This window comes from Grammomys surdaster, unplaced genomic scaffold, assembly GCF_004785775.1.
Source record: "Grammomys surdaster isolate TR1022 unplaced genomic scaffold, NIH_TR_1.0 126278, whole genome shotgun sequence".
In the NCBI taxonomy this organism is placed as follows: Eukaryota; Metazoa; Chordata; class Mammalia; order Rodentia; family Muridae; genus Grammomys; species Grammomys surdaster.
The window spans coordinates 4,586,428-4,613,572 of record NW_021621078.1 but is presented as its reverse complement, the minus strand read 5'-3'; the positions used below and the strand labels follow the sequence as shown (position 1 = coordinate 4,613,572).

Genomic DNA, 27,145 nt, shown 5'->3' with positions numbered 1-27,145 from the left:
GCATGTTCTAGGCCGTAGGGTTCTATCTTCAGGACCACCCACTTAAATCATCTCCCCCTATTTTTATTCAAGCAGTTTTTCTAATGCCTTCAGACTGGTACTGTTTTGTCTCTAGAGTAGCAGTGTTCAAGAGAAGTATAATGAATGCACTCAGGAGACAGAGGAATAGTTGAAAGGAGCTCAATCTACACCACCAGAGCCTAGCTTAAAACAAAAAAAGAAAAAAAAAGATATGTATGCTTTTAAGCCTAGTACCCAGGAGGTAGAGGCCAGTGAGTCTCTTTATGAGTTCAAGGCCAGCCTGATCTGAGTTCCAGGGCAGCACCAAGTACACAGAGAGAGACCCTGTCACAAAAAAGAAATAAAATGCAGATTACCATAATTAGTATGTCTTATATGTTCTCGTGTGTGTGTCTGCACACTTGTTCACATGTGTAGGGTTTTTTTTCAATCACTCTATACCTTATTTTTTGAGACATTTTCTGTTACTGAACCCAGAACTCACTGGTTCATTAGACTAGCTGAGCAGCAAACCCCAGGGATCGTTTCTGCTTCAACCCCCATGTTGTTAGGATTACAGGCAAAAACTGCTCCACCCAGCTTTTTTTTTTTTTTTTTTTTCTCAAAAAACAGGGTTGCCGGGCAGTGGTGGCGCACGCCTGTAATCCCAGCACTTGGGAGACAGAGGCAGGTGGATTTCTGAGTTCGAGGCTAGCCTGGTCTTCAGAGTGAGTTCCAGGACAGCCAGGGCTACACAGAGAAACCCTGTCTCAAAAAAACAAAAAAAAACAAAAACAAAACAAACAAACAAACAAACAAAACAGGGTCTATGTAGCCTTGGCTGTCTTGGTACACACTGTATAGACCATCCTGGCCTCTACCTCACAGAGATCCATCTGCTTCTTCTGCGTCTTCAGTGCTGAGATCATGCTGGGCTTTGCACCTAGCTTTTAATTTGGGTACTGGAGATCCAAACTCAGGTCCTCAAGCTTTCATGACAAGCTCTTTCCTGACTGAGTCATCTCCCCATTCTTCTCCTTAAATAATTTAAAAATTGTAACTCATGTTCAAAAGGTTTTAAAACAAGAGATTTTAACATTTTTATTTAACCTAGCATATCTAAATATTTCACTAAGTAATTCATATTAAAAATAGTTTTTTCCATGCAAGGTCAGAAATGCAGTGTGTATTTTACACCTGTATTACATTCCCATTTGAAGAATTCAAAGCTACCTGTAGCCAGCAGAAAGTTACTGAACAGTACAGTTCCTGATAAGCGCGCATCATACATGAACACTTTTCAATTGGCCTGCAGTTTCAAGTGGCCTGCATTCAAGAGGCTGAGGGCCAGGCAGTGGTGGAGCGCACGCCTTTAAAGCCCGCACTTGGGAAGCAGAGGCAGGTGGAGTTTGAGGACAGCCAGGGCTACACAGAGAAACCTTGTGTGTGTGTGTGTGTGTGTGTGTGTGTGTGTGTGTGTGTGTGTGTGCGAGCGCGCGCTCGCGTGCATCACAAGTTAATAATATAGCAAGCACTTGAAACAGTGCCAGGATCATCATAAATGTACAGTACATTTCAGCTATCATTCTAGTAATCCTGTTACGGTAGACACAGTTAGACACAAACAAGAAAGGCCCGGAAATTCTGAAGAGGCGTTTACCTGAAGGCCGAAGTTGGGCACTTAGGAACTCCCTCAGGCCGTTATGAAACTGGCACCTACGCCTGGACAGCCCAACCCTGAGTGAAGTGAGGCTCACTCGGTAACCGGGGGAACGGAGCCACTGAAACAGGACCCCTCGACCAGAGTCTGTGACAGGAGGCCACACAACAGCCAGCCCTACGCTCAGGCAGAGGCGTTAGGCGGAGCGCCCCGCGGCCCGTGGGGGCGTGACGCACGCAGGCCCCGCCCACCACACGTACCGCGGCCGCGCAGCCAATCCGGAAGCGCGTATTGGGTTCAAATAGAGGTGGCGGGTGAATGTGGTGATTTCAACTTGGTCAGATAAAGTAATCGAATTGAAGATGTGGAGGGTGAAAACACTGAATCTCGGCTTGTCGCCTTCGCCCCAAACGGTGAGGAGAGAACTCCCGCGAACAGGGCGCTACCTGGACGGGGCGGGGCGGTGGCTGGTAAAGTCCGGCTCCCAACGAAGTGGGGCGGTAGGAGGCATTGTTGGCCCCGGCCTAGCGGTTGTGGGGAAAACACATCCCGATCCTGAGCCCAGCTTTCCTCACACTCGCTTTCTCTCTCAGGGGAAACCAGCTATGAGAACTCCTCTCCGAGAGCTTAAACTACAGCCCGAGGCCCTCGCCGATTCAGGAAAAGGTCCCTCTGCGTTCACCTCGCTGACCCCATACCTGCGCAGGCTGGAGCTGAAGGTGAGATTTTAGCTTCACAACTGGGCTGTTTGCCCAGGCTCAGATGCTCAGAGGAACAGAGGGTCAAGGCTGGAACGTAATTAATAACGATAATGAAGTCTCCTACTTTGGTGACATCCATTTACAGCTATTCAGGCCAACAGAGAGGTGCCCTGGGGTGGTAAAACGAATCCACTGAGAACCCATACTTTTATTTAGCTGGGTTCGTTTTTTTGTTTTTTTTTCTTTACCTCTTTTCTTGTTTTTGATCTTTACCAAATTTCTGAGAAATATGTACACTGGCACATTTATGGAGAGATCTGTCAACAAGAGTGAGACCATGTCCATCTAGCCTATGGGGTAGTTAGAATTTTTTTGTATCCTGTACTGTAAACTATATTACCTTGCAGAATTGCCTATATTGAGCTGTACGTTTTTAGTTAGGTTTTCTATTGTTATTCTTGTTGTTGTTTTTTTTTTTTTTTTTTTTTTTTTTTTTTTTTTTTTGAGACAGGGTTTCTTTGTGTATCCCTGGCTATCCTGGAACTCTGTAGACCAGGCTGGCCTGGAACTCAGAGATCTGCCTGCCTCTGCCTCCCAGTGCTGAGATCAAAGGTAGGAGCCACCACTACCACCACCCAGCTTCTTTTCTACTTTTAGAGTTAGTTTTTAAAAAATGTTTTAGATTTTTTTTTTTTTTATTACTTGTCAAAGGGCTTAAAAGAAAAAGTATAAACTGCTGTTGTAAAACTTGTCGGCTGGGCAGTGGTGGCGCATGCCTTTAATCCTAGCACTTGGGATCATCACAATACTCAAGAAGCAGAGGCAGGCGGATTTCTGAGTTCGAGGCCAGCCCGGTCTACAGAGTGAGTTCCAGGACAGCCAGGGCTACACAGAGAAACCCTGTCTCAAAAAACAAACAAACAAACAAACAAAAAACTTGTCAAGAGAGGAGGTTGACCCCCTGGGTGTTTTAGAACTTACCTGGGAAATTGTCCTGAAGAAATTGCTATCATTTCTCCTTGTAGGGAGAACCATGAAGCTTACCATTCTTTCAAAATATGAAAATTTGCTTTTTTTCTTTGACCATGATTTTGTTATTTTATTTTGTGGTGCTGGGTATTAAACCTAGGTCTCTGTGCTTGCAAGACACTACTACTAGACTATACCTGAAATCCTATTTCATTAACTTTTATCTATTCTGTCTTTAGTAACTCAAGATTTTTGTTTGTTTGGTTTCGTTTTTATTTTTTTTTTTTATTTTTTTTTTTTTTAAAGATTTATTTATTTATTACATATGAATATACTGTAGCTATCTTCAGACACATCAGAAGAGGGCATCAGATCTCATTACAGATGGTTGTGAGCCACCATGTGGTTGCTGGGATTTGAACTCAGGACCTCTGGAAGTGCAGTCAGTGCTCTTAACCACTGAGCCATCTCTCCAGCCCCTTTATTTTTTTTTTTGAGACAAGGTTTCTCAGTGTAGACTTGGCTTCCCCAGAACTCACTCTGTAGACCAGGCTGGTCTCAAACTCAGAGATGCACCTGCCTCTGCTTCTTGAGTATTGTGATTAAAGGTATATGCCACCAGCAGCTGGCATCCCTGAGCAATCCCTGAGTTACCCTGGTTAACTCTAGATTCTGAGAGCACTTAAAACACCCCTCATCCTCCATTTGGTCTCTCCTATCATGTCTCTTAAGATGTTGGTTGGAATTGGAAAAAGACATGGCATGGTCATATTCAAGCTAAAGTCTCCCATTGGCATAAATAGATTTGCTTAGTCTGTTTATACTATGGGCCGCATCCCCTATATGTATGGGATGCATAAGGATCCAAATCTTTCCTATCTTTCTTTTGCTACTAGTAGTTCTGTGTAGTAACCAGCAAGGATTAGCTAACTTCTTACCTCAGAAGAGATAATGAGGACTCTGGTTCTTCTGAGTTTGGATATTACAGTGAACCCAATTATATGTTGAGGGCCGAGCTGGACTGCCTTAGTCAACTATTTTGTTTCTTTTGGCAGGAAAGATGCTGCAGCTCATCTCCAGTGGACTTTATCAATACTGAGAACAGCCTCCTTTCTGAACAGTTCAGGCATCCTTCAAAGTACACAGAAGCTTGTCAGCGTGAATCAGATCCAACTCCTGAAAGCGACTCTCCTTTCAGTACTTTGGAGAAAGCAATAGAAACAATGGATGACTTTGTAATGGAACCAATAGATGATAGTGTAGTGAAGACCATGGTTCTTTTACCCTTTTCATTAGGACAGCAGCAAGATCTGATGCTCCAGGCTCACTTAGATACCACAACAGAGAGAAGTAAAAGTTCTCTAGATGAGTCTTTGGGGCTAGAAGATCTGGTGGAAAAGGAGGTGGCCCCTTGTGTGGAAGACAGCTTAACAGAAATTGTTGCTATTAGGCCTGAACAACCTACATTTCAGGACCCTCCAGTAAGACACAGTAACACTGAAGCTGCACCTGTGGACTTAGTTCCTTCTGAAAATGTCTTGAATTTCTCTATGGCTTGTCTTTCTCCTTCAGCTGTCTTGACCAAAGATTTCTCTGTCGATCATGTGGATCCAGGGGAGGAAACTGTAGAGAACAGAGTTCTACAGGAAATGGAGAAGAGCTTTCCCACGTTCCCTGACGAGGCTGAATTGGGAGATCAAGCACCTGCTGCAAATGGAGAAGATGTCTCATCCTTGTACCTGTCATCAAGTCTAGTAGAAATAGGACCCCAGGAAGCTCCAGGCCCAACAGTAGAAGATGCCAGTAGGATTCCTGGCTTTGAGTCAGAGACTTGGATGTCCCCATTGGCCTGGCTAGAAAAAGATGGGAATACATCAGTCATGCTGCAAAATCTCCGCCAGAGTTTATCCTTTTCTTCTGTACTAAAGGATGCTGCCGTTGGCAATACACCCCTCTCCACTTGTTCTGTGGGAACTTCCTTTACTCCTCCAGCACCACTGGAAGTAGGCACCAAGGATAGTGTTTCAGAGACAGAGCACCTCCTCTTGGGGTAAGTGACTCTAAGGTTGTGCCTCTGGAGCTCCAATATTCTGCACCTGCCACTTGAATCTCTTCCCCTTCCTGTCGTCTTTTCTTGTGGTAGCTGCCGTCCTCCAGATCTGGCTTCCTTGTCCCGACATGACTTGGAAGAGAACCTGCTGAATGCCCTTGTCTTGCTGGAAGTTCTTTCCCACCAGCTACAAGCCTGGAAGAGCCAGCTGACTGTTCCTCACCGGGAAGCTCAAGACAGTAGCACACAGACTGACAGCTCTTCTTGTGGGGTAAGAAGCTTCATAGAACTTGGAAGATCCCAGTGGACCCTCTGCCTCAGAAACTAAGCTGAGAAGCTGCCAGAGGGAAACGAGGATACCTTAGTCTCAGACTTAGTCCTAGAATATTTGTAGAAGCTGCGTGTTTGAGGCAGTTTGAGGCAGGTACATGCCACCCCAGGACTCCAGAAGCTGAGGTAGGATGAGCTCAAATTCAAGGCCAGTCGGGACTGTAGAGTTTGAGGTTAGCCTGTCTGGTTTTTGTTTTTAAAAAGCTAAAGATTGCTGGGCAATGGCTGTGCACACTTTTAATTCTAGCACTCAGGAGAAAGAGGCAGGTGGATTTCTGAGGCCAGCCTGATATACAGAGTAAGTTTCAGGACAGCCAGGGCTACACAGGAAAAAAAGAGAAAAAGCTGAAGATCTGGACAGATCTTAAACCGTTTGGCATTTACTGGACTGAGTATATCCATCCAGACTATCCAAGGCAAGTAAGCAGTTTTCCACTTCTCTGATGCTCAGAACTGAACCCAGAACTTCTGTGTACTAGGCATACCCAGAGCAGTATCTTTAGCCCAAGGCAGGGAAGTTTTAAATGAATCATTTTCTTTTTTTTCTTTTTTAAGATTTATTTATTTATTTATTTTATGTATGAGTACACTGTAGCTGTCTTCAGACACACCAGAAATTGGCAGTGGATCCCATTACAGATGGTTGTGAGCCATCATGTGGTTGCTAGGAATTGAACTCAGGACCTCTGGAAGAGCAAGTCAATGCTCTTAACCACTGAGCCATCTCTCTAGCCCCAAAAATCATTTTCTAAGTCATTGTCTTGCAGATATTTTATTTGCTAATTATTTTCTTTCCTATTTCTCCATTGGCAGTCCCCAGTCCCTTTTGACTAAGGAAGAGCATACTTAACTTCCTGTTCTAATTATTTATTTTTAGTTATTCAAGACAGGGTTTTTCTGTGTAGCCTTTGCTGTCCTGGAACTCACTCTGTAGACTAGGCTGGCCTCAGACTCACAGAGATCCACCTGCCTCTGCCTGCAGTGTGCTGGGATTAAAGGCATGTGTGTACCACCGCTGCCTGGCCCCATTCCAGATTTTACAAGCCAGTCAAGGATAAGGAAAATCTTTGCACGTGTACCAAGATAGCGAATGACTGAAGTGATTGACTAAGGCCATATAAGTGGATCATTAAACTTCTGTTTATTTTGTTTTGTTTGAGACAGGGTCACTCTTAGCCCAAGGTATCTCACTGTAATTCTGGCCAGTTTTGAACTTTTAGTCATCCTCTGGCCTCTGCTTCCTAATGCTACGATTAGGACTGTGATATGAGCCACTATGCCCAGCTGAATCAATAAACTTTTTGTTTTGCCTTTTTAGTTTTTTGAGACAGAATCTATCATGTAGTCCTGGTGGCTGGCCTAGAACTCACAGAGATCTACCTTCCTCTGCTTCCTGAGTTCTGGGGATTAAAAGCATGTACCACAAAAACCAACAAACTTTTTCTTTCGGTGTCTTTAAGGCAAGGTCTCACTGTGTAACTCAGACTGCTGTCAAACTCACGGTGATCCAGTCTCCTAGATGCTGGGATACATACAAGTTTGAGTTATCATGTCTAGCTAAATAAGCTTGGCTTTTGTGTGTGCATGTGCTACGTGTGTGTGTGTCTGTGTATGTATGTAAGTATGTATGTATATATTTATGTATGTAAGTATGAGAGAGAGAAAGTGCCACACATAGCACCTGGAGGCTAGAGGCCATCTTTTGGGAGTTGGTTCTTTTCATTGTCAGTTCTGAGGATAGAACTAGAGTTGACAGAATTGTTTGACCATCTTGCCAGCCATTACACATTTCTGATGAAAGTTCACTAAGATTTTTGGCAGATGTTCCCAAAGGAGTTCCTGGTCTTGGGTGACCTGCCCTACTTATTCTGTTATTTAGCAAAAGGCGGTGGTGAATTTTTGCTGGATCATGTTATATTATGGGAATTACAGTAATACGTGCATTCAGGAGAGAAGCCTCGTGTACTCCTTTGTAGGAGACTCCCAATAAATTTCCACTGGGTGTGTGTAGGATTAGAGTTAGAATTAAGATCAAAATTAGAATACTATTGCAAGAAAATACATGAGACCAGAAATGATTATCCTGAAATAAGCCATACCCAGAAAGATAAATAATGCACCATTTTTCTTCTCTGCAGACCCTAGGTTTTACTGGGGAGTGTATGTGTTTGTGTCATTAAACTAGAGAGGGGACCATGAAAAGGGAAAATAAATAAGGGGGATAATGGTCTACATGTGACCTGAAAAGGGGAGGGAGGTTAGGGAGACGGAAGGATCAGGGGACAGGGAGCGAGAGGTTAGGGAGACAGAGAATTCTGAGCAGTGCTGGGAGCTGCAGAGATGCTCAGCACTTAAAAGCACCACTTCTCTGAGCACCAGGCATACATGACATGGATACACATGAAATACTCATACACATATAGAGAATAAATCTAAAAACAAAAATACTTTTAAATGTCATAATGAAACTCATTGCTTGGTACATGCATTAAACAACAACAAGCAAAAAACAAAAAGCAAAAGCCAGGCAGTGGTGGTGCACATCTTTAGTCCCAGCACTTGGGAGGCAGAGGCAGGCAGATTTCTGTGAGTTTGAGGACAGCCTGTCTAGAGTGAGGATATGTGTCAAAATCCAGCTTTGACATTCATGGGTAAACTGAGGAAGGTAGCTCCTGCTGACAGCACCTGGGGATTAGAAAAAGAATTCTACCCTCCCCTCTTCCCAACACACACCAGAAACTCTAAACTCTTTTATCCTTTAACTCTTAAGAGGCTGTAGAGAGGGCTGTAGAGGTAGCTCCAGAGGTCCTGAGTTTAATTCCTAGCACTCACATGGTGGCACACAACCATCTATAAAGGGATCCAGTGCCCTCTTCTGGAATTCAGATGTACATGCAGCAGAGCAGTCATATGTAAAATAAATAAATAAACAGAAAAAACGTTTTAGAAAAAGATGCCAGCAAGAAAGTAAACGATAGAAAGTCATGTATATACATGCACTCGGCCAGGCCTGTTCACCTGTTTCATCAATTTCACAAATGCAAACGTATACATATAGACAGACATATATGCAGACAGACATATACCATATATACACATTTGGTGGATAGAACAGAACCCCAAAAGCCACATTTTATTTTTTTTTCTCTCAGCCTTTTTGTTTTAAAGATTTATTCATTTATTTAATGTATGTGAGTACATTGTCGCTGTCTTCAGACACACCAGAAGAGGGCATCGGATCCCATTACAGATGGTTGTGAGTCACCATGTGGTTGCTGGGAATTGAACTCAGGACCTCTAGAAGAGCAACCAGTGCTTTTAACTGCTGAGCCATCTCTCCAGTACCCTCCCACCACTGCCTTTTTATAGCTTCTTAGACAAAAGTTCTTTATGAAAATATCTCATAGATAAAATGTTATACAAAAGGGTGTTATAGCAGAAAGTTGATAATAAGTTGAAAGCTGTTTCATTCTATAAGTTCATTATAAGTTCAAAGCAACAGTTTCATATAGCCTTGCTTTATCATGGTGCACACCTGTGGCCTCATCCTTGGACTTGACCTAGAATGAATGTTTTTCTTTGATCATTAATTTCTTTCAAGCCTATTTTTTTCTTCCTAGTGCAATCTAAGTGCTTGTGACACAGAACTCTATTTGCAGTGTTTTATATTGATGTGTAGGATATTTGTACAATAGAGTTAGTTGACTGATGCCCAGGATCATTAGGCTATGTAACGGTGGCAGGGAAGGCACAGCAGCAGTGAGAAGCAATCCCGGGGTCAAGTCTCAGGACCATGCCTCTCAGAGCACACCCATCACAGCCATGCAAAATGGTGGGCCATCGCCATCAAACTCACTTGCCATAGCCTTTCCTCCATGGCTTCTGACAGGTATGTAGGACTAAACAGAGACCCTGTCTCAAAAACCAACAAATTTTGTTGTTGGTTTTCTTTTCCTTTCCTTACTTCTTTCCAAAAGAAGTTTAACAACATGTAGTATTAGCCTGTCATGGTGATCAATAGTACAAACATTCAAAAGGCAGAGCCAGATTTGACACAAATTTGAGACCAGCCTGATCTGTTTCATGAGTTTAAGGCTAGCCTGGACTTCAGGGTGAGACCCTGTCTCAAAAGAGAGAAGATTGCTATAGAGATGGTTTAAAGGTTAAGAATAAGTTCAGTTCCCCACATCCACATTGGGTACACCTCAAAACTACCTATCAGTTCAGTTCCACAGAAATTCTCTAACTCTGGCCTCTTGAGGCACCTACCCACACACATACACATAAGTAAAAATAATAAAAATAAATCTTTTTTTAAAAAAGCCAGAAAAAGGCTCTTGGTAAAGATGCTCACAACCAAGCCTGATGACCCGAGTTTGATCCCTAGAATGCTCATGGTGGGAAGAGAGAAACACTGCATATGACCTGTATATGTGCAAACAGTGACACATATATAAAGGTATAGAAAAAAACTTAGCCAGGAAAACAAAACAAAAAAACCTACATAAGAGGTATGAGAGGAAATTATTTATTTTAGTATGTATTTTGTTCCCTTAAGATTTATTTTTTGGGCCGGGCGGTGGTGGCGCACGCCTTTAATCCCAGCACTTGGGAGGCAGAGGCAGACGGATTTCTGAGTTCCAGGCCAGCCTGGTCTACAGAGTGAGTTCCAGGACAGCCAGGGCTATACAGAGAAACCCTGTCTTGAAAAACCAAAAAAAAAAAAAAAAAAAGATTTATTTTTTGGGCCGGAGAGATGGCTCAGTAGTTAAGAGCACCGACTGCTCTTCCAGAGGTCTTAAGTTCAATTTCCAGCAACCACATGGTGGCTCACAACCATCTGTAATGGGATCTTATGCCCTCTTGTGATGTGTCTGAAGACAGCTACAGTGTATTGACATAAAATAGATAAATAAATATTAAAAATATATATTTTTCATGTACAAGTGCCTTTGGAGGCTAGAGGTGTCAGATCCCCTGGACCAGAAGTCACAGCTGGTTGTGAGATTCTGATGTGGTTGCTGCAAATCAAATTTGCGTGAGAGGAAAATAATTTTAGGACCAGTGTTCTAACAGGGCCTGTAATCCCAGTACTTGGGACGAGTAGGAAGACAGGAGTTCAAGGCCTACCTCAGCTACATTTGAGCTAAGGGCCAGCACCCTGAGCTATGTAAGAGCCTGTCTTTTATTTTGTCATTTGTTGTAAAATAGTGATAAAGAGCACTGTTGTGAGGCCTCACGCCATGGCATCACAGACATAGAAGAAAGAGAACGGTGTTGGGGAAAGGATGTCGTTGTAGTAACTGTAGTGACTGTAGTAACTGTAGTGAAGGGACAGTGCTCCAAACCCTCTCTTGACTTGCAGATGCTACCAATGTAACTTTACCTTCCCCTTGAATCTGGAAACCATGGGCTCCTTGTTTCTCAAGCTGACCAGTTTTTCTTTTTCTTGAAACTTCTTTGTATCTTTTTTTCTTGTCTTTGGCCTAATTTCATGTCCCCAGATCTTCTACCCTTTTTCTCTGAACCTGCCAGGTCCTTTGGGAGGCCACTGGAGCAGAACCAGAGAAAGGAAATGACATCCCTGCAGCCATTTGCCATCACTATGCTTGTCCTTGATGCTTGGCTGCCTCTTCACACTAATCTCATCATCTGCCCGACTGCCCAGCTCTGAGCAGTGTGTGGCCCTGTCCAGGACTTGTGCGGTGCTCCATACTTTGCACAAACTGCCATAGGAATCCTGAGGATGATGGACTGCCTCCTCAAGTCTGAGTGCCAGTGCCACTCATCAGTGACTCAGCACTACAGACCCCCACAGTAACCTCAGTGGCAATGAAAGCTCCCTATTGGAGACAGGGGCCAACCTGGGCTACAGAGAGAGTTTCAGACAGCCTGGTCTACACGGGGAAACCCTGTCTCAAAAAAGCAAAACATTAAAAAAAAAAAAAAAAAGAAAAGAAAAAGAAAGAAAAAGAAAACTATTTTGGCCGGGCAGTGGTGGCGCACGCCTTTGATCCCAGCACTTGGGAGGCAGAGGCAGGCAGATTTCTGAGTTCGAGGCCAGCCTGGTCTACAGAGTGAGTTCCAGGACAGCCAGGGCTACACAGAGAAACCCTGTCTCAAAAAAAAAAAAAAACAAAAAAGAAAACAAAAAAAAGAAAAAGAAAACTACTTTGGAACACAGTTGCTTTGGAACCCAAGTGGTGTCAAACTCATTACATGCTGCCTCAGCCTCCCTAGGGTTAGGATTATAGTGTGTGCTACCAGCTCTAGCTTCCTTTTACTAAATTTACTTTATTTTACTTTATTATGGGAGATCTTTATCTCCCATAATAAAGATCTTTATCTCCCATAATAAAGTAGATAGCTAAAGTGCTAAAGTTAGAAAATAGGGGTTGGAGGTAGCTCAGTGGTTAAAGGCCTAGTATAGATGAGGCCCAAAGTTCATATTCCAGCACTGCAAGGAGAAAAGATGGAGGAGGGTAGGGATTGGGGGAGGAGGTGGAAGTTAGAATCAGTTGGCAAAGTGCATGGCAAGCAGGCTTGAAGACCTAAGTTTGATTCCCAGGAGGTGGGTTAAAAAGCTGACATGGTGTGCATGAGCTTGTAATGGTGTAATGATTTATTTATTCATCCATTTATTTATTTAATGTGTATGAGGTTTTTTGCCTGCATATATGTCTATGAGCCTAACACTTCTGTGTCTGGGGCCTGAGGAGCCAGAAGAGGATTAAAGGAGTGTCCTGTCACCATGCCTGGCTGCATTCAACTTTTTTTTTTTTAAGCCATTAATCCCAAGTGCTTGGGAGGCAGAAGGAGGTGAATCTCTTGAGTTTGAGGCCAGTCTGGTTTAAAAAGCAAGTTCCAGGACAGCCAGGGCTACACTGAGAAACCCTGTCTCGACCCCTCCCTGCCAAAATTTATTTTATGTGTATGAGTGTGTGTACAGGAATATATATATGCAAATATATATATATATATATGACTGCAGAGGCCAGAAAAGAAGAGGAGAGTATTGCATTGCAGAGGCCAGAAAAGAAGAGAGTATTGGATCCCCGGGAACTGGAGTCACAGGCAGTTGTGAGCCACCTGACTTCAGTGCTAGGTGCCAAACCCAGTCCAAGGGATCGACTTTGTGTCTTGTGGAAGGCAACCAGTGCTGTCAGCCACTGGGCCATCTCTCTAGCCCTGAGACCAGCTATGTACATGGGTTCTGAGTAGCCAAACATGGGTCCTCATGTTTGTAGGCAAGCATCTTACTAAGTATCCAGCCTCCTCTAGGTTTTCTTTCTCGATTGACTGCATCTGATTATGAGCTGACTTTTCCATCTCATATGAACAGTTCTTGTAGCTCATTGGCATGCAGGTACGTTAGAAGCTGCTGCTGGATGTTTTCCATCTCATATGAACGGTTCTTGTAGCTCATTGGCACGCAGGTATGTTAGAAGCTGCTGCTGGATGTTTTCCATCTAAAAAGTAATTTTTTTTGGCTAGGTCACTAAGACACCTAAACATCTTCAGGACAGCAAGGAGATTAGACAGGCTCTACTGCAAGCCAGGAATGTCATGGTAGGTATTGCTTGAACTTAAACTGATGTCAGGGGCCCTGTGAAGATAAGAATTGGAAGACCCTGGGTTGTTATCAGCAACATCTCATTGGTCAGCCTTTACTGAGTATTTGGTCTAGCCTTGCTGCCTTTCCCTCTACAGCAGTCATGGGGGCTAGTCTCTAGAGACCTGATGTCCTTGCTTCACCTGTCCCTGACACACGTGCAAGAAGACAGAGTGACAGTGAGTCAGGAGGTAAGCATAGTGAAGTGTGACTGTGAGTCAGGGGGAAGGTACATGCTATAGCATCTCCTTCTTCTCTTGTAGTCTCAGCGTGCAGAAACCCTGGTTTCCTCCTGTTCACGCGTACTGAAGAAATTGAGGGCAAAGCTCCAGAGTCTCAAAACAGAATGGGAGGAGGCAAGGCACAGAGAAGAAATGGCCCTTAAAGACAAGGATGCGGTAAGGTGGCCAGCAACTGTTTGCAGATGTAGAAGGACTCCACTTTAAGGTTCTATAGGAATGACTTGAGGTGCCTTGGGGAATTAAGAGCTACTGAGATCTCAATGCTTGTGGCCTTCTGTGCCATTTCTTCTGTTACACACACTGTCTTTGCAACCTTTTCCTTAAATAGGCAGAGGCAGTACTGGAGGCTTTCCGTGCACATGCCAGCCAGCGCATCAGCCAACTGGAACAGGGTTTCACATCTATGCAGGAATTCAGAGGCCTTCTACAGGAGGCACAGACTCAACTGGTAAATGTGTTTTCCTTTTCTGAGATAGGATCTCACTATATATTTGAGAAGTTGCTATGTAGACCAGGCTGGCATTGAACTCATAGAGACCTGCCTACATTTGCTTCCTCAGCATTGGGATTAAAGGTATGTGCCACCACTCCCAGCTCAACTGCTAGGTTAAGGGCACTTTTGTTCTCAGGGCCCATGATGACTCTAAAAAGATGGTCACATATTCCCACTTAGCTGCCTCCATAACCTCTTCCTTCCAGATAGGGCTTCACACAGAGCAAGAGGAGGTGGCTCAGCAGACAGTGAGTTTGACTTCTGCCTTGCAGCAGGACTGGACATCAGTCCAACTGGATGTGAGTATTTGAGGCCATCACTATCACTCCCCTAGAGGCAGGTTCCTGTCCTTGAGTATGCTCTACTGATCCAATTACTTTGGTAGTATGGGACGTGGGCAGCTTTGCTGAGTCGATCTCGAGAACTTACCAAGAAACTCACAGCCAAGAGCCGGCAGGCCCTTCAGGAACGTGATGCTGCAGTTGAGGAAAAGAAACAGGTAACTTGGAGTAGGGGCTGCTTAGACCTGTTTTCTCCCAGCTTGCTTAGCTGTAAGATTGTGGGAGCCCAGTTGATCTCAGTATCTTCACTTCAGTAACTTGTCTGGTCTCTACCTGTTCCTGTGATCAACTTCATTTTCTGTAGTGTTGCTGCTCTGGAAGTTTGCTTTGTTGTCCACAGGAAAAGCTGTAATGAGTCCCGGGGTTCTTGACTATGGAGGAACTACAGGGAGGAACCTGTCTTTTCTAGGTTGTGAAGGAGATGGAACAAGTCTCTGCCCACTTAGAGGACTGTAAAGGCCAAATAGAACAACTGACACTGGAAAATAGTCGCCTTACTGCAGGTGTGTGCACATGTGTGCAGGTGCATAAACCGTTGACCTGCTTGCTATGTGGCAGGAGAGTAAGAAGGTGCTATGAAACACTTGATGTGGGACAAAATTGTATGTGTGTTTTGGGGTCCTGGCTTAGTGACCACCGTGATGTCATGAGGATACTTTTGATCTAGATCTCTCAGCTCAGCTGCAGATTCTGACTAGCACAGATAGCCAACTAAAGGAGCTACAGAGTCAGCATTCCCACTGTGTCCAGGACCTGGCCATGAAGGATGAATTGCTGTGTCAGCTTACCCAGAGCAACAAGGAACAGGCTTCTCAGTGAGTTCCAACAGGTTATTGTGGCACTAGAGCCCAGCATAAAGGTCTGAATGAGATCTAATAGATGTTCTTTGGCAGATGGCAAAAGGAAGAAATGGAACTGAAACACACAGAAGCAGAACTGCTGCAGCAGCGGGCTGTGTTGGCTAAGGAGATACGGGACCTGAGGGAGACTGTGGAGGTAAGCAGCTCAGCTTGAAGCAGGGCTGGGCGTTGGGATAGGGGTCAACCTCAGGACTGACTCTTGCCTGCTGAGGTTGAGGTGAAATTTGAGACTGGACTGGAGAAAGCCTCTGCCCCAGGTTTTAAACTTCCCTTCCCTTCCTTCTTTCTTCCCTTCCTTCCTTCTCTCATCTTTCCAGTTTATAGATAAAGAGAGTCAAGTTGCTCACCTGGAGCTGGGCCAGATCGAGAGTCAGTTGAAAGCCACACTAGAAGTTCTGCGGGAGCGCAGCCTGCAGTGTGAAACCCTCAAGGACACCGTGGAGAGCCTGAGGTAAAAGTGCTGTTTTCTGATCTCCACAGCGCTTTTTCCACTAACAAGTCCAGAAGCCAAAGTTTCTCTAAAGAGAACCATGGGAGTGTCGAGCCACTCTTTCTGGGGAGAAGTGTTCAGAGTAAGTCCCTGACCTTTGCTCCCCTTTGGGGTCGTGCATTTCAGGGGTGAGCTGGCCAGCACTGAAGCAAAGTATGAGAAACAGGCCCTGGAGAAGACACACCAGCATTCTCAAGAGCTGTGGCTACTGGCTGAGCAGCTACAGAGTCTCACTCTCTTCTTACAGGCAAAACTCAAGGAGAACAAGGTAGGGCACTGGGTTTCCTTCCCATATCATTATGAGTTTTTTTTTCTATTTCAATTTTAGCTCTGAGAATTGAACTCAACCTCAAACATATCAGGCAAGCACTCTATCACTGAGCCTTATATCCATTCCCCAGTTCCCCAGTTGCATCTTTTCTTATATAGAATATACTTTTTTTTTTTTTTTTTGAAGATTGATGGAGCCAGGCGGTGGTGGTTCATGCCTTTAATCCCAGCACTTGGGAGGCAGAGGCAGGCGGATTTCTGAGTTCGAGGCTAGCCTGGTCTACAGAGTGAGTTCCAGGACAGCCAAGACTACACAGAGAAACCCTGTCTCGAAAATCTAAAAAAAAAAAAAAAAAAGAAGAAGAAGATTGATGGACTGATTGATTTAATGTATATGAGCACACTGTGACTGTCATCAGACACACCAGAAGAGGGCATCAGATTCCATTACAGATGGTTGTGAGCCACCATGTAGTTGCTGGGGATTGAACTCAGGACCTCTGGAAGAGCAGTCAGTGCTCTTAACCGCTGAGCCATCTCTCCAGCCCTAGACTTTTCTTTTTTAAGATTTTGTCATCTGTTTATGGTTATGTGTGTTAGTCTAGATGAGTGTATGCTACATGTGTGCAGGTGCCTGTGGAGGCCAGAAGAGGGCGTTGGATCCCCTGGAGCTGCAGTCATTGGCTATTGTGAAATGTCCATTTGGGTGCTAGAAACTGAATGATCTAGGATCCTCTGGGAGAGCAGGAAGCTGAGCTACCTCTCCAGCTGACTTCTTTCTTCTTCTTTTTTTTTTTTTTTTTTTTTTTTTTGGTTTTTTGAGACAAGGTTTCTCTGTGTAGCCCTGGCTGTCCTGGAACTCACTCTGTAGACCAGGCTGGCCTCGAACTCAGAAGTCTGCCTGCCTCTGCCTCCCAAGTGCTGGGATTAAAGGATTACAAGCCTTTTGCTCTAGCTGTGCTGCTTGTATAACACACATCTCGTTTCCATTCACACTTGGCCTCCAGATGTTTCCATATCTAATCTCTTCTGCTTTCCTTCAGAAATCCCTCCCTCTTTTCTACAAAAAGAAGAAAGCTCACCTTACAGGAGAATGCCTGAAATCACATGGACTCCATGGTTTCTTTCTGTGTTCCTGACACACTTGCTTTTCTTAGGCACTTGTATTAATTTTCTTTGGGTATTGATATTTAAAGAAAGAAAGTTAGCCTAGCTTTATTTGGCTTCTCCATCATATACATAACGACAATCAGTCGTTGATATTGTTCATCATTTAGAATTAATTCGTTTATTCAACAGATCAGGATACAACCAAGATCCTCTTCTCCAACTGGGGGCTGAGCACAGACAATGCTCAAAGCCCTGCAGTAAACTGCAGGGAAACAGTTGTAAAGTTGTCACTATGACTTATCTCCATGGACTTCTGTGGGAACTTAAAAGGAGGGCCATTTTTACCTTTGACAGTTAGGATGTCTTTGCAAAGCAAGTGGCTGACCCTGGCAGTTGAGGTTTAGAAGTTTATAGGGAAGGGTAGGCACAAAGAAAACCCCACCAGCCAGAAGTAACATGAAGATTACATGTAGAAAGTTATACAGAAAGTTATGTGTAGTTTTTGTTTGTAGTGTCTAACTCAGCAAGACTTAGTTGAGATCTAAGATTATAGGGTGAACAAGCAAGGCCATGCATATAAGTGGAGATAAGTCTGAATAAATAGATGGGCCATGTTTTGAAGGTTTGAGCTAATGATGTTAGGAGTGGGAGGGTTACAGAAGAGGGGACGGATGGAGTGAGCCCAGCCAGTGCTTAAGGATTTGGGGTTGGAGAGATGGCTCAGTGGGTAAAATGTTTGTCATCCAAGCACGAGAATGGCAGCTTGGCTCACCAGAACCCACATATGTGCTGGCTAGCAAGACTAGCTAGCTATATTTGTGAACTCTTACCCTGCCTCAAAGATTAGGATAGATGAACAATTAAGATTTCTGTTGCCGGGCAGTGGTGGCCCACGCCTTTAATCCCAGCACTTGGGAGGCAGAGGCAGGCGGATTTCTGAGTGAGTTCCAGGACAGCCAAGGCTGCCCAAAGAAAACCCAGTCTCAAATAATAACAACAGAAAGATTCAGCTTTAGGTATGTGTACACATGAGAGTGTACACTATGTATGTACACACATACATAGATGCACACTACCACATAGATACACATCAAAAGAAAAGGACATAGAAGTAGCTGAGCTTAGTGACTGATGGTCATGAGACTGCTGGAAAGTGACATTAGCATCTAGGACTGGGTCTGGCAGACTGTCAGAGAGTGGCACATTCATAAATGTTTCAGTGTTGTGGGCCATGTGGCTTTTTCTCAACTACATACTCAGCTCTGCCATGCAGCTCAAGAGCAACCACTGACAGTACAAAAGGGAATGAATTCTCCTGAAACATTGTAAAAGCCATTGGCAAGCTGCAATTTGCTGCCTGTTATGATCTAGAACAGTAAATACTAAACTGGGAACAGATTTTTGAGAGAGTGAAACAGAGAAAATGGTAAACTTAGCTTTATACACACTAGCTTTTAATGTGGAACATTCTGTGATATTTTTTTTCATAAGCCTTTTCTTTGGGCCCTGAGACTGGGAAGAAGTCCAGTTGGATGAAAGGGATTGAAGAGTCATTCAAGTGGAAATGATAGTCTGGAAGTGAATGTTTTTATAGAGTTCTAGAAGCAAAGCACTCAGGATGAAGACAGTAAAAGAAGGACTGAACCCCAAGCAAGTATGTGAGGTTCGAGAGTTAAGGAAAGACCTGTGAGTTGAGAAAAGAAACTTCTCCAAGGCCTGTCTATGAGGAACTGTCATGATCCAGAAGGAAAAGTCTCCCAAAGTGCCTGATCATCAGTATCAAACAGTACAGTAAAGTTGGAGAGTACTTGTATTTGAGAGTAAGGATGCCAGGCCTGGAGAGAGGGCTTAGTGGTTAAGAGCACATACTGTTCTTGCAAAGGACCTGAGTTCAGTTCCCAGAACCCATGTTTGATACCCACAACTGCCTGTAACTCCAGCTTCAGGGCATCTGACATCCCTCTGTTCTCACTCATGTTCTTTTTTTTGTTTGTTTGTTTGTTTGGTTGGTTGGTTGGTTTTTCGAGACAGGGTTTCTCTGTGTAGTCCTGGCTGTCCTGGAACTCACTCTGTAGACCAGAACTCAGAAATCTGCCTGCCTCTGCCTCCCAAGTGCTGGGATTAAAGGCGTGCGCCACCACCGCCCGGCCTGTCCTCACTCATATGCACAGAGACACATAAATAAATACTAATAAAAGTTTTTTTGTTGTTGTTTTTTGTTTTTTAAGAATTCTTAAAAAAAAAAAAAGTAAAGATGTCAGTGCTATACTACTGATAAGAATTTTGGCTGCCAAGTCCTAGGTAGTGAGGTAAGAATTATAGGCCTGCCTTTCTTCCTCCCTCCTCGTTAAGTAGAAGAGAAAGGATAGTAGTTGATAAAACATTTAAGAGTTTTGTGGGTTTTTTAAAATTATTGTTTTAGTGGGAGAGGCATGTTCACACATAAGCATCTTCAGGGAAAGGCATTCATGGGAAGCTAGAGAGAGAACCGTAAGGTAGATCGTGGACGCTCACTCTGGAAGGACAATTCAGAGCTCAGGAGATCATTCTAAAGTACAGCTGAACGGATGAGTATTATTATTATTTTTTCTTTGTCCCTAGGCTGAATCAGAGATCATTTTGCCCAGCACAAGCTGTGCTGCAACCCAGGAACAGCCTCTGTCTGGTGATAGCAGCATCAAAGAGCAGATCCCAACAGCTGTGGTAGATGAAGGTTAATGACCTTGGCATCTCAGGGAGGGGAAGGCCCTGCTGTTAATCTCAGCCGGTACAGACACACACTGCTAGACATGTCTGTCATACCCCTTTCTCTGGTGGTGGGTTTTTGTTTTTGTTTTTGTTTCTTATTTAAGAGGCGGGGTCTCATGTAGTTCAGGTTGGCCTTGGATTTCTATGTGGCTGAATATACCTGATTTGTTTTTGCTTTAGGGCCAGAACCAGCTCCTGTGCCGTTGCTTGGAAGTGTTAAGAGTGCGTTCACCCGAGTAGCCTCAACGGCATCCTGTCAGCCAACAGGTTAGGATGGCCTCCAGGGACCATCCCTCATTTCTCAAAGACCTGGTAGTGATGTGCAAAGACAAAAGCAATCAGAAGTGCTTTGCTCTAAAAACCTCAATTCTACTTGGGCTCATTTTCTTTCTGTCTTTTGAGATTTGTAACGTTCTGGATAGTTAAACCTTGTGGGTAGGGGACATCAAGTTGTGGAAACAGTGGTTGTGTGCCCCATCCTTTCAGAACAATGTCTTTCAGAGACCCCAGACCTGGAGAAGAGCCTGGCAGAAATGAGTACGATGTTACAGGAGCTTAAGAGCCTGTGTTCCCTGCTGCAAGAGTCTAAAGCGGAAGCTGTCGGGGTCCTACAGAAGGAAATGTGAGCGGTGTACAGTGTTAATGATGAGGAGTGAGGAGATGGGCAGCCCACGTGACAAGGGCAGAGTATGGGAATGATGCCAGATTCTATCCTCCATAGCTGTGAACTGCAAACTAGACTACAGGCCCGAGAAGAAGAACACCAGGAAGCCCAGAAGGCAAAGGAGGCAGACATAGAGAAGCTGAACCAGGCCTTGTGCTTGCGCCACAAGGTGAAGGAGGGACCTTAAAATGGGGCGATGAAGAACTGGGGCAGCTCCACTGGCCCACTGGGACCCACTCTCTAGGAATCTAGGTAGTGGGGGGTTTCCAACTACTGCCCTAGTTTTGCCCTTTTGGGGTCAGACATTTCATATCTGAGAATTAATGCTGGGTTAACCTGTCTTCTCCAAGCAGACTCAGGAGAGAAGCCCAGAACTGAAGCAGAGTTCTGAAACCAAGATGTGCCATGCTTGACTTGGTCCTGAATAAAAAGCGAACTAGTCCCCAGGGCTGAGCATGGCTCAAGCATTCTGTCCTGCCTTCTGGCAAGGGCTGAAAAAAGTTAGCCTTTTCTCAGTGCTTCTGTCCTTTCTTCTCATCACAGAATGAGAAGGAGCTCCTGGAAGTGATACAGAAGCAGAACGAGAAGATCCTGGGGCAGATAGACACGAGTGGCCAGCTCATAGTATGTTCCTCTTGATGTTAGGGTGGGGTCTCTGCTTCTCCCATCTGATGGGGGAAGGAGAGAAAGAACCCCTGAGTATTGTGTTATCTCCGTTTCCCCGAGAGCTGTTGGGTTACCTCTGCTCTTGTTCACAGAACCTCAGAGAGGAGGTGACCCAGCTCACTCGTTTACTTCGGCGTGCAGAGACAGAGTCTAAAGTGCTCCAGGAAGCCCTGGAAGGCCAGCTAGATCCCAGCTGTCAGCTGATGGCTACTAACTGGATCCAGGAAAAAGTGTTTCTTTCACAGGAGGTAACACAGAGTTAACAAAGGATCTGTGCAGAAAATGGGAACCCCAGGCTGTGCCCCTATTAATATGGGCATATTTATAGGTGGACAAGCTGAGGGTTATGTTCCTGGAGGTGAAAACTGAGAAGGAACAACTGATGGACAAATACCTGAGCCATGTAAGGAGCTGTGTTTTCTTCCACCACAAGCACACACCCTGTCATCACCTCTGTCCTCTCTAGCTTCGCCCTTTTAAGTGTAGGGTTTATGAAGCCTGTTTGCATTTTAGAGGCACATCCTGGAGGAGAATCTTCGGCGTTCTGACACAGAGTTAAAGAAACTCGATGACACAGTTCAGCATATCTATGAGGTAAAGTGAGGGAGGCAGCAGAACCTGGCCGCATGAGGTGCTGAGGAGCAAGCACAGCTCTGGTTCTCAGCCTGTGCTGGGAGCCAGGCCTGACCTTACGGTCGCTTTGTTTTCTCTTCTCCAGCGTTACAGGCCAGGAGCTTTGCCATCAGGCTTGATATTCAGAACTGTTTTCTGTCTCTTCCCAGACTCTGTTGTCTATCCCAGAGGTAGTGAAGAGTTGCAAGGAGTTACAAGGATTGCTAGAATTTTTGAGCTAAGAAACTGAAACTACTGGATCGCAGTGGTGTGCACCTGGAATTGCAGCTGCCGGAGCTGGAGGACTGCCGAATCCCAGGAGTCTGGGACTAACCTAACATGCACAACTCAGCAAAAAACCTGAAAGATGAATTCCAGTCCACTCCAGTTTCCTTCAGGATCCTTTATCCCAATAATAAAACCAAGTGGCATAGAGCCAACCAAGTTTTATGCTATTTAAATAAAGTATATTTAATGTAGTACTTCCAATCCACTGAATTTTATTTTGGGGGTAGTGTGGGCAGGTGAAATCAGGGAGGCAGATCAGCCCTCCAGCCTAGGCACCCTTCACCACTTCCTGTTGCAGCTAAAGCCAGGACTGACTGCTTTTCTTTGCTTGATTCTCTTGCTTCCACAAAAAAATGGGCAGTGGACTGCCTGTTCCCTGGATCACTGCCTGGGGGGAACAGAAAAGACTCCATTCACTTAATTCCCCCATCCCCCTCAGGGTGGGGGGCGGGCCCTGGTAAATACTGGGCAGAGAACAGAAGTGCCTTGAAGTGGGGCACCCTGTTAGGTGGGCCTCTGTCCCACCTTCCACCTGCTGATGTTTAGATGTCTCCTTAACCAGGCTTAATCCTCAACATTCCGAATAATGCCTTTCACAGCAAAAGACTGATTATGGTAGACACAAACACAAGTCCATCTCTTTCCTTTAGGGCCCTGGTGGCAGGGTTCCATGATGTGGGAGGGGCATCGTCTCTAACAACCTTGAGGACCCTGGCAGAGGAATCACTCCACCTCACTACTCCACCTCTGAAGGCGTGGCTTTACCCTAGACCAGTCCTGGGGAGAGGGCGGGGCCAGGATGGGAGGTGTCTGTCACGCCCCCAGGGAGTCACGTAGCTCTGCGGCATCTGCTGCTGCCTTATTTACTCCAGCTTGGACTGAGCTACTGTCGGTTGCTAATCAGACCAAAAGTTGAGCTGTGCCTGTGGCTCTGGCTGCTGACTGGCTGACTGGCTGACTGGCTGAGTATAGGTAAGGTCCCGGGTGAGACGGGTGAGACGGAGATGCTCGAGTCCCCGTTTGTCTTCCCCTGCTGTCCTTGCCCTGCTCCCTGGGGCCCTAGTTCCTCTGCTTTCTGTGGGTTTGAAAGGGTTTGAAACCCCATGGCTCAGAAAAACCCCCGCTTCTCTCCTTCCTTCTAGTTCTCTTTTCCAGTTCCAAGTCTTCTTCTGCCTCCAGGACTTTTTCGCTGGTGTCGGTGTATCCTACCCAGGGCATTTTAATCTCAGTCCATTTCTGGTCCTTCTAGGCTTGTCCCCTGGTCTAGGGTATAGGCCCAGGAAGAGCATCAGGATTGGTTAGCCTGTATCACCGTTACCAGTCTCACCTCTCCCAGGTCTCCTTCCTGCTTTTCCTGCATCTCTCCCTTTTTCCCATAATCCACTCACTCAGCCTTAATTCCTTGCCTCTGGATCCCCACTAGGAGTCTGAGTTGTGGGGAATCAAACCTCCCTATTTCCTGTGCCTCTTGCATCTGAGGGAATGCTGGGTACTAGAGATGTTCTGGTGATGTCCCTTTCCTGTCCTCTCATGTACGTGAATATAGCTAGCTTCTTTCCTACCATACTTGCAGCCTCTGGGGTGACTCTCCAACATAGGTAGGGGAGTAGGCAGTAGCATAGTAGTATGGCTGGGGCTGTTACCAGTATCACTGCTACTCTCTGACTTACCCTCTGCCTTCCACTAAACTTGGGGAAGGACACTGTAGGTTAAATGTCTCATTCACAAATCTTCGGAAAAAAGTCATTCCCCCCCCCCCGCCCACTTAGGGACCCTTTTGAAGAAAAGAAAAGGGAAGCAGGAAAAAAAAACACAACAGGTTTTCTGTTTACCTCAAGAAGGGGCCAGATTCAGTGAAAGAAGAGCTGGCATTCTCGACCTGGCAGCAGTTTCCAGGAAGACCTGTGGCTTCAGGGCTGCCACCTCCCATCCCCCATGCTGTATCTCTCCTGCAGCTGGGAAGAGTGCCCACCAGGAACAAAAGGAGATGTGGGAACTGGGGCCCTAACTCTGTTAGCTGTCAACGAGATTGATACCACTTTGATGCCAGGCCCCAGGCCAAAGGCTGCTCTCCTGTTCATAGCCCTGTGCTGGGAAGCCTGTTTGGTTAGGAGAGGAAGCAGAAGGTAGTTGGAGTCTAGCGCTTATGTCTTGTCTCCATTCCAGACAACTGTCACCATGCCCCACTCATACCCAGCTCTTTCTGCTGAGCAGAAGAAGGAGTTGTCGGATATTGCTCTACGGATCGTGGCTCCAGGCAAGGGCATTCTGGCTGCAGATGAGTCTGTAGGTAAGTAGGAGCCTGTGGTCAGGGTTGAGGAGAAGTCGCCAGGGAGTTCTAGCCAAAGAACAAGTCTCTCTCCCCTTTGCTTGCTTCTAGGCAGCATGGCCAAAAGGCTGAGCCAAATTGGCGTGGAGAACACTGAGGAGAATCGCCGGCTGTACCGCCAGGTCCTATTCAGTGCTGATGACCGTGTGAAAAAGTGCATTGGGGGGGTCATCTTCTTCCATGAGACACTCTACCAGAAAGATGACAATGGTGTCCCCTTCGTCCGTACTATCCAGGATAAGGGCATTCTTGTAGGCATCAAGGTACGTAATCCCTGGCCATGCCTAGGGGGGCTAGGTGTGGAAATTAGTATATAAGAGGAGTGACAGGCCAGCCATCTATTTGTGTATCCCTTGCAGGTTGACAAGGGGGTAGTGCCTCTAGCTGGGACTGATGGGGAAACCACCACTCAAGGTACATGGTAGGTGGGTACAGGGTGGGACATGTCGATGCTGGCAGGACGGGGCAGGGTGGTGAGGCTAGCACTGTGTTTTCAGGGCTGGATGGGCTCTTGGAACGCTGTGCTCAGTATAAGAAGGATGGTGCTGACTTTGCCAAATGGCGCTGTGTACTGAAAATCAGTGATCGCACACCCTCAGCACTGGCCATACTGGAGAATGCCAATGTGCTGGCCCGCTATGCCAGCATCTGCCAGCAGGTGTGTCCTGGGGGTTGGGTGGTTGGACGGGTGCCCCGGGCCTGGTGGAGATGTGCTTTCCTAGCTTCCTCCCATCCTGTCTTCTCCCCCTTCCAGTTAACCCTGCTCTTGCTTTCAGAATGGCATCGTGCCTATCGTGGAGCCTGAGATCCTCCCTGATGGAGACCATGACCTCAAACGTTGCCAGTATGTTACAGAGAAGGTAAGACCACAGCTGAACTCAAACATGGCCGGGACAGCCTAGCAGGGGTGCCTCTACCCCATCCCTGCTAAGATCCAGGCGCACTCTCCCTTAAGGATCTTTGCTGATTCCAAAACAGGCTTCAGAGAATCAGCCTATATGGAGCCCATGGTTTCCTGTACCCACCTACCCCTGGATGGGGAGCACAGTGCACTAGGCAGTGGTCCCAGCCCTACATAAATCTCCTCTCCTCTCCAGGTCCTGGCTGCTGTGTACAAGGCCCTGAGTGATCATCATGTATACCTGGAAGGGACTCTGCTCAAGCCTAACATGGTGACCCCTGGCCATGCTTGTCCCATCAAATATAGCCCAGAAGAGATCGCCATGGCAACTGTCACTGCCCTGCGTCGTACTGTGCCCCCAGCTGTCCCAGGTACTAAATTGTTCCTATGCCTTCAGGTCTGACATCAGGTTTTTCTGTGACACTGGGATCCTTTACCCCGGACAAAACAGAGAATGATCAGTCAGTCTGTCTTCTCCTACTCCAGGGGTGACTTTCCTGTCTGGGGGTCAGAGTGAAGAAGAGGCATCACTCAACCTCAATGCCATCAATCGCTGCCCACTCCCCCGGCCCTGGGCTCTCACCTTCTCCTATGGGCGTGCCCTGCAGGCATCTGCACTCAATGCTTGGAGAGGACAAAAGGATAATGCTGGGGCTGCTACTGAGGAGTTTATCAAGCGGGCAGAGGTAGGGAGCAGAAGGTGACTGGGGAGGGATTAGGGATACCACAGAGGTCCCAAACCCGGCAGCGTTTCACATCTGTGGTCTGGCTCAGTCTGCTCATCTAATCCCATTCTGTTTTGCAGATGAACGGGCTTGCAGCCCAGGGCAGATATGAAGGCAGTGGAGATGGTGGAGCAGCAGCACAGTCCCTCTACGTCGCCAACCATGCCTACTGAGGCACGCTTACTCGACCCCACAGCCCTTGGCCTAGCAATGCACACCCCATTTTGCCTATAGTCACAGCCAGGGCCGTCTAGCCGTGCAGAACAGAGATATCTTTATCCAGCGCCAACTCACCTCACAGCTCACATCGCTGCCCCCGAGACCACAGGCTGGGAGGGTAGAGAGGGCCGCCCATGTGTAGAAGTCAGAACAGACCATGTGGACCTTTGCCCTGTCTCCACCATCCCTTAGGGTTTCCCTTGACGGTGTAGTTTGTCCTTGGGCTCTGCTTGCTGACCTTCTCTCTTGGGATCGGGGATGTAAACCCCGGCCCTGACTCATGCTCTGAGTGCATAGCAAATAAATGAGAGCAAAACACAATGTGCCTCTGTCTGTCTGTCTGTCTGTCTGTCTATCACACACAGCAAAGTCTATCTCCATGTATGTGATCTCTTACCGAGCCTATCTCAGAGCCCTCTGACTATGGTGGTGGGAAGGAAGGTGAGATCTGAGTTTTACTGGGCTTCAGGTTTGTGGAGGAAGGCTTCACCTGCTTCACCACCCCCAGCTCAGGCTCCTACCTGCTGATTTCCAAAGCTGGAGTTGTAAGAGGGTAAGGGGAAGTACAGGTCTTCCAGGGACTACTGACACATCAAAGGATTCTGGACTGAAGCTCCGGCACTATGAGAAACTCCTGAAACAGATTTTGTGCAAGGTTCGAAGCAGGGAGTCAAGAGGACCAGAGTGGGCCAGTTCTTTCCCATTTCAGAAGAATGTGCACTTATGCCTTTTCCAATAAGGAAACCTTCCAAGACTCTGGGCTGCAGAGCAAAGTAGGGTGTTTAGGAGCTTGCCAAGGGCTATGACCCACTTCCATGTAGAGAAGGGATTCATCTGAGCGTCTGGACAAAGTTAGAACTGATAG

The 27,145-nt window shown here is 46.0% G+C and overlaps 2 protein-coding genes across 2 annotated transcripts; both read left to right on the top strand.

The window, feature by feature from the left end:
- Nucleotides 1-1,953: 1,953 nt before the first annotated feature.
- On the top strand, nt 1,954-22,300 carry Spag5 (sperm associated antigen 5). Its single transcript, XM_028759329.1, has 24 exons — nt 1,954-2,073; nt 2,254-2,379; nt 4,386-5,380; nt 5,474-5,651; nt 13,205-13,279; nt 13,421-13,513; nt 13,586-13,720; nt 13,893-14,012; nt 14,264-14,356; nt 14,443-14,556; nt 14,808-14,901; nt 15,066-15,213; nt 15,292-15,394; nt 15,576-15,709; nt 15,875-16,016; nt 19,730-19,841; nt 20,057-20,143; nt 20,378-20,498; nt 20,598-20,709; nt 21,084-21,164; nt 21,299-21,454; nt 21,535-21,609; nt 21,720-21,800; nt 21,989-22,300. The coding sequence occupies exons 1-24, from the start codon at nt 2,023-2,025 to the stop codon at nt 22,058-22,060; spliced, it is 3,498 nt and encodes a 1,165-aa protein (XP_028615162.1). The 5' UTR covers nt 1,954-2,022; the 3' UTR covers nt 22,061-22,300.
- Nucleotides 22,301-22,936: 636 nt separating this feature from the next.
- On the top strand, nt 22,937-26,601 carry Aldoc (aldolase, fructose-bisphosphate C). Its single transcript, XM_028759316.1, has 9 exons — nt 22,937-23,078; nt 24,273-24,396; nt 24,487-24,698; nt 24,795-24,849; nt 24,933-25,093; nt 25,212-25,295; nt 25,533-25,707; nt 25,823-26,022; nt 26,142-26,601. Exons 2-9 carry the CDS (start codon nt 24,285-24,287, stop codon nt 26,232-26,234), a joined length of 1,092 nt encoding a protein of 363 aa, XP_028615149.1. The 5' UTR covers nt 22,937-23,078; nt 24,273-24,284; the 3' UTR covers nt 26,235-26,601.
- The last annotated feature ends 544 nt before the right edge of the window (nt 26,602-27,145 follow it).